This window comes from Maylandia zebra, linkage group LG10, assembly GCF_041146795.1.
Source record: "Maylandia zebra isolate NMK-2024a linkage group LG10, Mzebra_GT3a, whole genome shotgun sequence".
Taxonomy (NCBI): Eukaryota; Metazoa; Chordata; class Actinopteri; order Cichliformes; family Cichlidae; genus Maylandia; species Maylandia zebra.
The window spans coordinates 634,523-646,986 of record NC_135176.1 but is presented as its reverse complement, the minus strand read 5'-3'; the positions used below and the strand labels follow the sequence as shown (position 1 = coordinate 646,986).

General features: G+C 46.3%; 1 protein-coding gene across 3 annotated transcripts; it reads right to left on the bottom strand.

The window, feature by feature from the left end:
- Positions 1-216: 216 nt before the first annotated feature.
- On the bottom strand, positions 217-8,928 carry riox2 (ribosomal oxygenase 2). Of its 3 annotated transcripts, none has more exons than XM_004574287.3 (10): positions 8,453-8,928; positions 7,432-7,878; positions 5,689-5,808; positions 5,479-5,607; positions 4,239-4,342; positions 3,277-3,379; positions 1,580-1,745; positions 1,415-1,503; positions 1,208-1,318; positions 217-479 (listed from the first exon to the last, which is right to left on the bottom strand). In XM_004574287.3, the coding sequence occupies exons 2-10, from the start codon at positions 7,867-7,869 to the stop codon at positions 327-329; spliced, it is 1,413 nt and encodes a 470-aa protein (XP_004574344.2). In that variant the 5' UTR covers positions 7,870-7,878; positions 8,453-8,928; the 3' UTR covers positions 217-326. The 3 variants fall into 3 exon arrangements, with proteins under 3 accessions (XP_004574344.2, XP_004574342.2, XP_004574343.2); XM_004574285.3 differs by having other exon boundaries at positions 8,441-8,927; XM_004574286.5 differs by lacking the exon at positions 8,453-8,928 and adding an exon at positions 8,008-8,425.
- Between the last annotated feature and the right edge of the window lie 3,536 nt (positions 8,929-12,464).

The following is a 12,464-nucleotide window of genomic DNA, read 5'->3' as shown; positions in this document are numbered from 1 at the left end:
ATAACAGAAACCAATAATTACATTAAAAACAAACTAGATGAGCCCGTCGATTTTACAAGTCTAGTCTATGGTTACAGCAGTGAGAGGCTACAACACAGCAGCTATTACTACTGTTACTGCACAGGCACACAGAGCCATGCAGGTTTTCCCAGTGACGTTCCTGTTAATCCTCATTATACAAGAAGACATTTGAACTCAAGCAGTAACTGTCAAAACTTTGTAAAGGTCAATCTTTAAATACCAGCTTTATTCAGGAAAAGAGGTCAAAGACAAATACGACGTTTTGATAACAATCAGGTGTACATCAGTAGCTGACTGCAGGTGAACTACAGGACACGCAGCAGGTTCTCACTCCACAGAGCAAGGGCCAGGTTGAGTTTGTCCTCCTGTGTGGGCAGCTGAAGCTGGGCAACAACCAGCTGCTCTGCCAGCTGGAGCTGCCGCAGGGCCTGGAGGTAGGACAGGGGAAACTGCAAGCCCTGCAGACACAGACATATGGTTGGGGTGGAGACCTTTTTCAACACACATGTTCAACACACATCCATATAGTGCGCTTCATTGTCTCACTGTCCATGTCCAATCAGAAGGTAAACCCAGGTCCTTCTTCAAATACCTGATGATATAACACAGCTGCACATCTCACTGGTATTGATTGGTGGATATTTTCAGCATGTGACGCTCAGCCTCACAGTCTGGGGTCTTTACCTTGGAATGTAAAGCACCTTGAGATAACTGCTGTGAACTGGTGCTGTATAAATAAAGCTGCCAGTGCTAACCCTCAGCCTCCCAGTACACACACCTATCGGGTCAAAATCTTACGTCAGCTTGTTCTCCAGTTATGGCATTAACAAGACTTTCAGAGAACATGACCTCTGACCTTTATGTTGAGGTCACAGACTTGAACTGGTCCAGTTCTTCAGCAGCAGCACCTGTGTGTCAGTGTGAACCTCCTACACTGCCTGATCCGAGTGACAGCACCCGACCAGCTTTTACAGTTGAGGATAAAAACCCTTAAAAACACTCGTTTTAAACCAAACATGGACAAATGTTTCGGTTTTCGCGGGTCACACTAACTGTTTCGTGGCTGTTCGAGGTTTCGTCACAGAGGATAAATATCTGTGGCGGTGGATTTCTGCACCTCTGCAGCAGAACACTGCTGAACATGTGTTATGAATATGAAAGGACCATCAGCGAGGTATGGCATTACCGTGGAGATGCTGCGTTCTTCCTGGTCATCACAGCTGTCACCCATCATGTGACCTTCTCTCTGGTTCTTCAAAGAATGCAAGACAAATACTACCAGCTCTGTGGCGTCGTCCTGAAACACACACAGTTCAGAGCACACTGTTAGAGCGCACGCACAGAACCCCAACAGGGCTGCACATTTCTGTACTTACAGCCTTAAAGGACTCACTGTGCTCTGTGGGCGGGGCTCCACTGTTATTACCACGTGGTCTTTAAAGGTCAGAATCACTGTATCCTCCAAGGCAGGACTCTTTCCAGCTGTGACACACACCATATGTTTATATGCACAAATGTACATCACTGAAAAATCGATCTGAATGCATCCATGACATACATGGTGAAGACAGCTGCTGCTGGCAGTAAGGAGGCAGTCTGTTCATGATGAAGTCTCTCTTCATGTGAGTGAAGCCCAGGTCCTGCGCCCCAGTTTCCATCTCGTCAGCCAGAGCTCTGAGGCTGGCGGCCAGCCGCTGGTTGGTGTGCAGGCCTGCACTGCTGCTCTACACACAGACATGCATGTGACTGTGAATGCATCTCATTCATATTTTACATAATTCAGAAAGCATTAGAAGTTGAGCTGTAATGACAGAGGCACAAATACAGACCTCGCTCTCTTCTGAAGCTATTTTCGTTTTATATTCATTCTTAGAAGATAAATCTTCTAAAAACTATGAAAGCAGTGCATTATGAGGACCCGTTTACCTCAACATTGCTCCAGTTTCAGGGAAAAAGATCACAGAACAGCTTTAAGTAATTATGAGTCAATTAAAAACAGCACATTGCAGATGTTACACACACTACCTGTCAAACGTTTGGACAGAGATTCTCATTTAATGCTTTCTCTTTATTTTTACTTCTTCAAACTGATACAAACTGAAGACATTAATATAATAAGCATGACGGGTGGAATTATGTAGCAAAGAGAAAATGTATAAATAACTCTACATATATTTCAGATTCTCCAGCGCCCCCCGCGACCCTGAAAAGGATAAGCGGTAGCGAATGGATGGATGGATGGATATTTCAGATTCCTGACAGTAGACGCCCTTTGCTTTGTTGACAGCGCTGCAAACCCTCGGCCTTCTCTCAGTGAGCTTCATGATGTAGTCACCTGACATGGTTTCACCTCACAGTGAGCCTGTCAGGGTTCGTCTGTGGAGTTTCTTGCCTTCTTAATGACGTTGGGACCATCTGTTGTTTGTGTCAGGTTGGTGCACAGCTGACAGGCCTGTTTGACAACTGTTAGAAACAGTCCCTCATTACTTTAAGAACTGAAGGTCAGTCAGTGCATAAAATTGCTAAAAAGGTGAACGTATGGTCTCTACGTGCATGGTTCCCACTGTGAAGCATGGAGGAGGTGTGATGATGGTGTGGGGGGCTTTGCTGGTGACGCTGTTGGGGATTTATTCAAAACTGAAGGCAGACTGACCCAGCATGGCTACCACAGCATCCTGCAGCCACAGGACAGGACAATGAGCCCAAACACACCTCCAGGCTGTGTGAGGGCTGTTTGACCCAGAAGGAGAGTGATGGAGTGCTGCACCTGATGGCCTGGCCTCCACAGTCACCTGACCTAAACCCCGTGGAGATGGTTTGGGATGAGATGGAGCGCAGAGTGAAGGCAAAAGGACCAACAGGTGCTCAGCATCTCTGGGAACTCCTTCTAGACTGTTGGAAACCACTTCAGGAGACGACCTCATGAAGCTCATGGAGAGAATGAAAGAGTGAGCAAAGCAAAGGCTGGCTTTGACCGCTACTTCACACTTTTTGTTTACTGCATGATTCCACATGTGTTCATTCATAGTTTGGATGCCTTCAGTGAGACTCTACGATGTAAACAGTCATGAAACTAAAGACAAACCATTAAATGAGAAGCTGTGTCCAAACTCCTGACTGGTACTATGAAACCATCTCATATACTGCCATAGATTCTTCAGCGTGCAGTCACAGACAGAAAAAGCATCTGTCAGGATCAGTTTGGAATAATATGTCATGGGAATACAGAGATGGTGTTCATACTGTCGTGATTACCAGTAAGAGTCTTCTGGCCATCCCCTCTCTGAGGCTGACTTCCCTCCTGCTGCGGCCACACAGTAAGCTGGGAAATACGTCCAACAGCAAATCTCCCCATGACCTGACAGCAGGCGGGGACAGTGAGACAGTGTGGGACTGATTAGCAACAGAGAACTCTTCTGGATCTCATTCACACACCAGTTTTGTTTGAGCACGACAGAAACAATCATCATCAAACCCATCTGTTATCAGTGTTTGGAGCTTTGAACAGGACCAGTTCTTCTGTTTCTTATTGGCTGAAAACCTGATGATGTACCCTGACTTTACTCTGCTGAGCAGACGTCTGTTCTACTGAGTCGAGTACGAGTCTGTGTGCCGGATCAGTGGGCAGTAGTTTTACTGCACACTTACTCCCTGACATGCCAATAAAGGAAAAGGAAGTGCGATTTCAACAGAATCTTTTTTTTTTATGAAAGTTGATACTTTGTAAAAACAAACAAACAAACAAACAAATCACTTTCAAAATTCTACATCGCCTTGTTGTCAAGTCACTGGATTCATGAGATTTTCATTAAGTGTAACCTCTCAGGTCAACGCCATGGAATTTGAACTCTTCTGAGTTAGTAGATGCTCCTACAGCCGGGTCTCGAACTCCAGGCCTCGAGGGCCGGTGTCCTGCAGGTTTTAGATGTCCTTGATCCATCACAGCTGATTTAAATGGCTAAATGACCTCCTCAACATGTCTTGAAGTTCTCCAGAGGCCTGGTAATGAACTCATCATGTGATTCTGGTGTGTTGACCCAGGGTGAGATCTAAAACCTGCAGGACACCGGCCCTCGAAGCCTGCAGTTCGAGACCCCTGACCTATGGTATCAATCTGAGACTACCTCGGTCTCCAGTTAGCACATTCGCAAAATTTTTATCTGCTACTATCAGCCTTTTAGGGCTTGGGGTAAAAAGGGGAAGAAGAAGAAGCTTACATTCTCTGGTAGGTGCTGAGAGTTAAGTGGATGGAGCAGTTCACTCCTGCCGGGGTTCTGGCTTGATGGATGGTTCCCCGAGGAAAGTACAGCAGATCTCCAGCCTGTCCAGAGAGAAGACTTGTTCATACTTAAAACACTGTGATTAACATGGTCAGACAGAGCTCTGTGTTACTGGTCTCGGTTAAAGGTTTTGTACATATAAACACAGAATAAGTTCAATTATGTCTCACATAATAAAGCAATGACATGACTGTTCAAACTTAGTTTAAGAATTCAAATCAAAAATCTTTGTTCTGTGTAAAAACTTCAAAAAGTATCTTTGTTTCATAATAACTGTATGACCTCATAGTGACATCAGCCACAAGTAGTCCTCACACAATGAGGCAATACTTGGAATGTGACCCATCCTTGTAAATGTTGAGTCAAATTGTTACATGTTGTCATTGTGTTACTTAAATTTGTAAGTCTTAGTTCAAGCAGCAGGATCAAAGACATTCCTTTGTCTCGGACCACCTCCCCAGCCTGTTGGTGGGGGGGCTGTAGTGTTTTATAGGGACACATCCTATGAGAGGGTTCTGTTTCTTACTTAGTGACTTGCGTCTTGCTGTTGTAGTAGAATTATCTTGGCCTTCCAGCAGTAGGTCTGTGCTACACTGACCCATCAGTAAAATTCACATGAAATTCCTAATTCAAACCCAGCCCTTTGTTCTCATGTGGCAGTGTAGCTGAAGGAGGATTCAGGGTCACTGATCCAGCTCTAACTACATGTTTTATTAAAAGGAAAGTTTGAAGCCTAATCTTGAAAGTAGAGATAGTGTCTGTCTCCTGAATCCAAACTGGGAGCTGGTTCCACAGAAGAGGGGCCTGAAAACTGAAGGCTCTGCCTCCCATTCTGCTTGAAGCAATACCACGCTATGAGGTCTGTAAGATACGACTGGGTCTGATTATTTGAGACCATGTGCGAGACAAAGGATTTCAACCTTGATTCTGGATTTAACAAAGACAACAGAGTCAAGCACGTCTGATTTGAGCTCCTTTTCTTTTCCGCCTCTGTGGGAGAAACATTTAAGGAACCATTACTACTGCTCCTCCAGGGACTTCTGCACCCCTGCCCATTCCTACAAAGACATTCCCAAAGATGATCATACGTTTGAATAAAAATGAACATTAAACCTTGAACAGAAGATGTACTGCAGAATCAGATCATACTTGCTTTAGCTGATATAAAGTGCTGTACCTTCAGTATAATATCATGAGTTGGGATGCCAATACTGTCCTCTGACTGCACGCTGTATTCAGCTGCCAGTGGAACAGTAGGATTATAAAGACGCCAATGTTTCTGTCCCTGCAGCTGCAAGATAAACACCTGTGCACAGAGCACCATGGAGATTAGCAACACGTATGCTGGACCGCACATTACTCACATCATCCACAGTTATTGTTGTACCTCTACATCATCATAATGAGGTGGAAGGCCCTGCGACTCCTCTGGGGTGATATAGATGTTCGAGCCCACCAGAGCCCCAAAGAAGCACTCCAGCTTCTCCTGAATCCTCCACAGCTCATCCTGACAACACACAGAAGACCTGCTGAGAGCGGCCTCCACATGCACAGTGTTAGCTCCACAGGTACTTGGACAGTGTCATGATCTTTGAAATCTGGCCTATGTTCACAGTGGGTGTTGAATTAAACAGTTCAGGCTGATTGGAGTGAAGACTTTAATCTGAACAAAAGCTGTGTCGCATACATGTGACAGCGCCGAGCCGGAGTTAAATCTTATAAGCACAGGCTCATCGAGGAATATGACAACAAGCCTTTGCTGAAGTTTGACTGCTACGCCGAGCGTGTCGTGCTGGACTGCAGGGCGACGAGGCGGCTGACCACAGACGGAAAGCTGACCGAGGAGGTGGATGCCTCGGTGACACATGTTCGACTATGTGAAGGGAAAGTTGCTGCAAGAAGCCAACGTGACACTGGTTTGAACTTCAGAGATCAAGGAACAGTGTGAACGAGTAAAGCTGCAGATGGCAGCGATGGAGGGGAACTTTAATACAAGCAAACACTGTGAAGATGGGAAAGAGAAAACAGATAAACGTGGGGGTCAATTTGCTAAGGAACAGGCGTGCCTCAGGACGATCATGTAGAGAATACAGTGGAAAGCAACAGTGAGATGTGTGCAAACAGAATCAGAGCCAAACTATACGTTTGTAATGAGAGATCAAACACAGTGACATGTACCGTTGGTGAAGTAGATCTGTAATGCCAGCTGACTTCACTGCATCAAGCAACAGGAGAGCCAATACTCAGCAAGGAAACTGCAATTCAACTAGATGTGCTGGGAGTGGGTGCAGACATGTCCAGGGTGACATTAAAGCAGAAATAAGACACAATATCCACACACAGCGGCACACAGTTCCTATCTTTGACACCCACGTGGACACAAGTAAACGGTGACGTGAAAAGGAATGCACATCGCACAATCCGAGGGGTTAGACTGGAAAAAGGAACTCCGGAAGGACGTCACAATCCACAACTGGGACGAGCCCGGCAGAGCTACTCTTCAAAGGACAGTAAGAGGAAAATCCCCACAGAGACACAGATGAGGAGGAGGAGGGAAGATCAATGAGCACAGGGCAGAAACTCAGTGGGAGACAAATCCCCCACTACATTCAACAACACATCAGATCAGGTGGTCAGGATGGATGGAGAAACACAGATATCACACGAAACACGACTGAGCACAGCAGCAAACAGGCTGCAGAGACTAACAGTGAGCCGAGCCTGACTGAGCCCCCACCCGTGAGGCCTCATGGGAGACCAGGATGCAGTGCTACTGGTTTAGTCTAACATGAGGTGGTGGATGTTGAAAAGAAGAAACAAAGGTGCTCGGCAAGAAATGAAATTGTTTGGTGAAAAGGAAATGAGATGGTCTGAGAGAAATGTGTACATGGAACATCCAGACACGGGTTTGTGAACAATGCTCGGCCATAGAAACGTCTTCAGTTTCATGTACTGGTGATGTGTGTGGTCCAGAGGCGAGGGCGCCAACACAGCTGTGCAGACAACAACTGCTCATCACAGCTGGCCATGTATCGGCAGCGCACCAAACACACTGCATACACAAAAAGGAAACAGGTGGATGAACCATGAATGCAAACTGGTCCAAAGGCAGCAAAGCCATGACACTCACCTTGAACCTCTGCGGCTGGTGGTACTGGACGGTGGCTTTGTTCTGACTCATGATCTTATTGAGAACACTGTGCTTCACTCGGCCTTCCTTGTTCAGAAGCTTTTTCTTGCCGTTGACGCAGCGAACGACGTTGATGTCCCTGTAGTACTCGAGACCCTGAGAACACAGGCTCTGCAGGTCACACAGCTGAAACAGGGACTGGTAGTACGAGGCTGTGCCAGGATCAGACCTCTGCAGATGAAGAGGCTTCTTCTCCCAATACTCTGAGAAGAACCGATCTGTCCCCATCGGCTGGATGAGGCTCTCGAACAGTGTGGCTGGGCTCTGGAAGCAAAGGGGTGAAGTGTCGCTCTGCTCCTCTTTGCTTCGTTTGACAGCGGGCTGCTCTTGGTCAGCGATCCGTCTCTTCACACTCGGAGTTTTGCTTTTCTTTGGCATCTTTTCAGTCTGCACACAAGTCCAGAGAATATTATTAGAGTTAAAGCAACACATTGAAGGTTACTGAATTCATTATCTGATCATTCCTATATCAAATTCCTTTTCTTGCACGGTGAGCGCTGTTGAGCTGTGTCTTACTTAAACTGGCCAAAGTCTGCTGGAGCAAACTGGGAACACTTGATCATCCCACTGAGCCAGTCTGTGGATCAGCTGTGTGGAGCAGACAAACTCTTAGCTTCTCCCGCCTCTTTCACCGCTCACACAGCGACACCTCTGGTCAGAAGGAGTAATAGCACCCACAGAAGCTCGTAACGTTCAGATTCAGTCCATACAAGCTTGTACACACAGCACAGCCCACACCGCAAGCATCGCTGCGAACAGAGTTTTCTACCCGAACGGTGTTTGGGATGGTCCCGGATCAGGATGGGCTGACGGAGCACCGGTGAAGGTGCTCGGTCATAAAGCGGTGCTCGGATCACGAAGACGCCGTGACAGCTCCATCACAGCCATAGCAAAGCGACGGCTTTATGTTCCACATCACCACATCCAACAACCCCACGCACTCACTCACCTCCCAACACACCTCCACTCGAGCTCGATGACGAACCCGGTCAGCCACACGTGTGACTTCACAAGTGTTTTCCAAATTATGTCCGACTGGAAACTCACACCAGCGTCAGAACACGGGACATGTAGTGAGACACAAACGGGGACTTTAGCGTTTTACACGTGTCAGATGGTCCGAGAGGAAAACAGGAGCAGGACGTTGCTCGCTGTCGGGACCAGCGACACGCATGCGCTGGAGAAAGCCGGCACCATCAGTCATTCAGCGGAGGCTCAACAAACCCACTCACAGAAAACACGCAGACGTGTTCGGCTGCTGTACCGGGACACCGGGAGCTCTCCCCCAGCATCGGAAACAAGTCACGGCCTTGAAAGTTGTTGACGGTCACCAGCGTCGCTCTGTGAACACGTTTAGGGTGTAAAAGCATTTCACAGACACGGAATCAAGTGAAATGCAGACTGTAAAACGGAGCTTTCCCTCCGTGACATCACAGCTGCAGTGCATTAGTGACGTCACCATGGACTCTGGAAACTTGTTATTTTGAACTTGATTTACATTTTTATTGCCAAATGTTTTTTTTATTTCATTTATATTCCTATTGGGGATTGTTAAAAAACGTTTGATTATTTTCAAATTCATGTGTTTCCAGGGTCATTAATTGAATTTGCTGTGGGACAAGACAACAGGGTGATATTCACAGATGGGAAGACCTGAGCAGGTGAGGTCCTGGAGCCTAGAACAGCAGGTTTGCCCACAGGAAGCACAGATAAGAGTTACTGAAATAACCGCTGACTTTCATTACACGTTTTTAAATTAAGTGACCAGTATGAAAACATACAGAGAGATGGGACAGACTTAATGGCGTCCTACATTTTCTCTGTGTAATTCATTTTCTCTCTCTCTCTTCCATATATATGTATGTGTGTGTGTGTGTGTATTAAATAGGGGGAGAGGTGCCTTTGGATAGTCACCTGAATTTATTTCCACAAAGAAAATTCAGGTACCGTCAACATAAAATGATGCTCCACTGAATTAAAGGTTTTATTGGAGTGGAGAAGAGGAGTGACTGTCTTCAGTTCGGAGATGTCCTGGACCAACCTTACATTACAGTGGATCAATCTTCCTTTCAAGAAAAAAGACTGTTTCTGCAATATGACTCAACATTCCTATATGACGATGAGCAGTGAAAGTATAGGTTAGTAGTTTATAGGAGTCTGAACCCAGTTTCCCCCTTCATGGGCCACCCTGCCGCCTCCCAGCTCCGTTCCAGAGCAAGTTCAACGGGACATGTTCCACACAGAGTGCTTAACTCGGGCCGGCGTTCCTGTCACCGGACCCGCCAGAGGGAAAGAGAGCCAAAGTTCACAGCAGAGTGAAGCTGACCCCCCACCCACTTGAAACGTAAAGGCAAATAGGCGGAGCGGTTAGTGCTACGTTTGTGCAGATTTGTGCAGGTAAAATTAGCGTTTGTGCTGCTACAGTATCTGAGATATTAAAAGTTATATTTTTTGCTGATGACATCACCATCCCCCCAGACTGCTCCAAAACGGGCCAAAATGGTCTACTTTTTTAGTGCTACGTTTGTGCTGGTTTGTGCAGGTAAAATTAGCGTTTGTGCTGCTTCTGTTTTAAAGATATTAATGAAAATGTAAAGGTCAACCAGCCCCCCCACATTACCCAAATCCAACAAAAGTGGTATCAAACGTTTGTGCTACGTTTGTGCTGGTTTGTGCTGCAGAAATTTTTGTTTGTGCCGTTATTATTTTAAAGATATTAACAAAAATTTCTAGAGGTCAACCAGCCCCCCCATATTAATGGAATCAAACAAAATGGATGTCAAACGTTTGTGCTGGTTTGTGCTGCTAACATTTTAAAATGTTTAATAAAATAACGTCTTGATGCGTGCTTAATCATCCAGGTAAGTAAATCCCAAAAGGTTGATTCTGTTCATCTGGACATTTTCAGTTGGAGAAACGTTTCGTCACTCATCCAAGTGACTTCTTCAGTCTCAGCTGACTGTAGGTTTCCTAACCTTATAAACACCCGTGAGTGAAGTTGCCCCCCCTACCTTCTTCAAATCGAACAAAATTGATGTCAAACATTTGTCCTGCAAATTATTTTGTTTGTGCAGGTTATGTTTCCCTAATTTTATAAACAGTACATGTACAGTGAGAGAGAGATGTTACATCTGTCTTCACTTGCATCCCAGTCATAGAAGCGTTGGAGGTCGTTCATAAGAGATTACAGGATCATCCCAACCTCAGCAACAGGACCACTCTCAGCACTGATCAGTTGTGTTTGCTTTTGGAACTGTCTTAATTCCACCTATTTTGCATAAGGGTCAGTACAGGCAGAAATCTAGGTGTGCCATGGGTTCCCACAGGCCCCTGGTCAAAGTCACCAAACCAGTTCGTAAGCAGGTACAGGTGTGGCCAGAAGGGTCCTCAGAGGCACTGCTTTTCCACCACAGGCCGCCACACACGACAACACCACAGACTTTCAGGAATATACAGAAACTGTCACTGCCTACATCCCAAAATGCATCGATGATGTCACAGAGACCAGGACTATCACTGTCTGGGCCAATCAGAAACCATGGCTCACAGGTCAGGTTTAAATGCTCCTAAAGTTGAAAAAATGCAAGCCTTCAGAGCCGGGAATTAGGTGAGTCTAAGAACAGCAAGGGCAAACCTGTCACGTGGCATCAGTTACAGCAAAGCTTCAGCGACAGCAGAGATACTTGGAGGCAGTGGCAAGGAATACAAACCATCACAGACTACAAGCCCACTCTACAGACCGTGGTGACACAATCCCCAGACAGTGTGTGGAGATCCCTCCACCATCATTACTGAACCCAAGAAGTCATCTATCTCCTGCTTTAAGGACTACCGTCCTGTCAAACTCACCTCCATCATTATTAAGTTAAGTGCTTTGAACGGTTAGTCATGCATCAAATCAAATTATTGCTTTCCCCCAACCTGGATCCATTTCAGTTCGCATACCGGTCAAAACGCTCAACCGATGATGGAATTTCAACTGCCCCTCACTCAGCCCTCACACATCTGAACACTAGAGACTCATATGTCAGAATGCTGTTCATAGACTTCAGTTCAGCATTCAACACCATCATTCCCCAGCAACTCATTCACAAACTGGATCTGCTGGGGATCAGCACCTTGCTGTATAACGGGCTGCTAGATTTCTTGACAGGAAGACAGCAGACAGTACGGGTCGACAGCAACACCTCCAGCCCAAGAACACGGAATACGGGGGCTCCCCAAGGATGTGTGTTGAGCTCCCTTCTCTTCACTCTGCTGACCCACGACGAGATCTACTACAGGGGTGAAGTTAACCATCTGGCAGAGTGGTACAGCAACAACAACCTGTCCCTGAATGTGGAGAAGACCAACAGTGACTCTACTTCCTCTGCAAACTGAGAAGCACAAGAGATTCAACCCCCATTATGAGCACCTTTTACAGAGGCACAGTTGAGAGTATCCTCACCAGCTGCATCACTGTGTGGTATGACTCCTGCATTGGGTTCTGCAGGAAAAAATGACAACGGGTAGTGAGAGCAGCCGAGAGCATTGTGGGGACCTCTCTTGCCTCCCTCCCCAGGAGATCTACTGCACCTGCCTCATCTGGAAGGTCGTCTCCATTACAGGTGACTCCACTCATCCCTTCAACAGCGTCTTCAGTTTGCTGCCATCAGGAAGGATACTGAAGAGCCTCCGGACCAGAACCAGCAGACTGAGAGACAGCTTCGTCCATCGGGCTGTCAGGATGCTGACCATCTCTGGATCGAGAAGGGGGGCCCAAGGGTACATCTTTCGCCATCCTACAATGCTGTGATTGTAGCCATTCCCCACTTTCTGTGAATGGTACTCATGGCCATTGATCAATAGGCTTTGATTAGTTGTCATTGATCAATGGTCATAAGAATTTGCATACTAACAATCATGGAATTAACCCCCCGGCACATTGTTCATTCAGTGGCGCTAGTTTCCTTCACTATGCAAATGTACTGTTT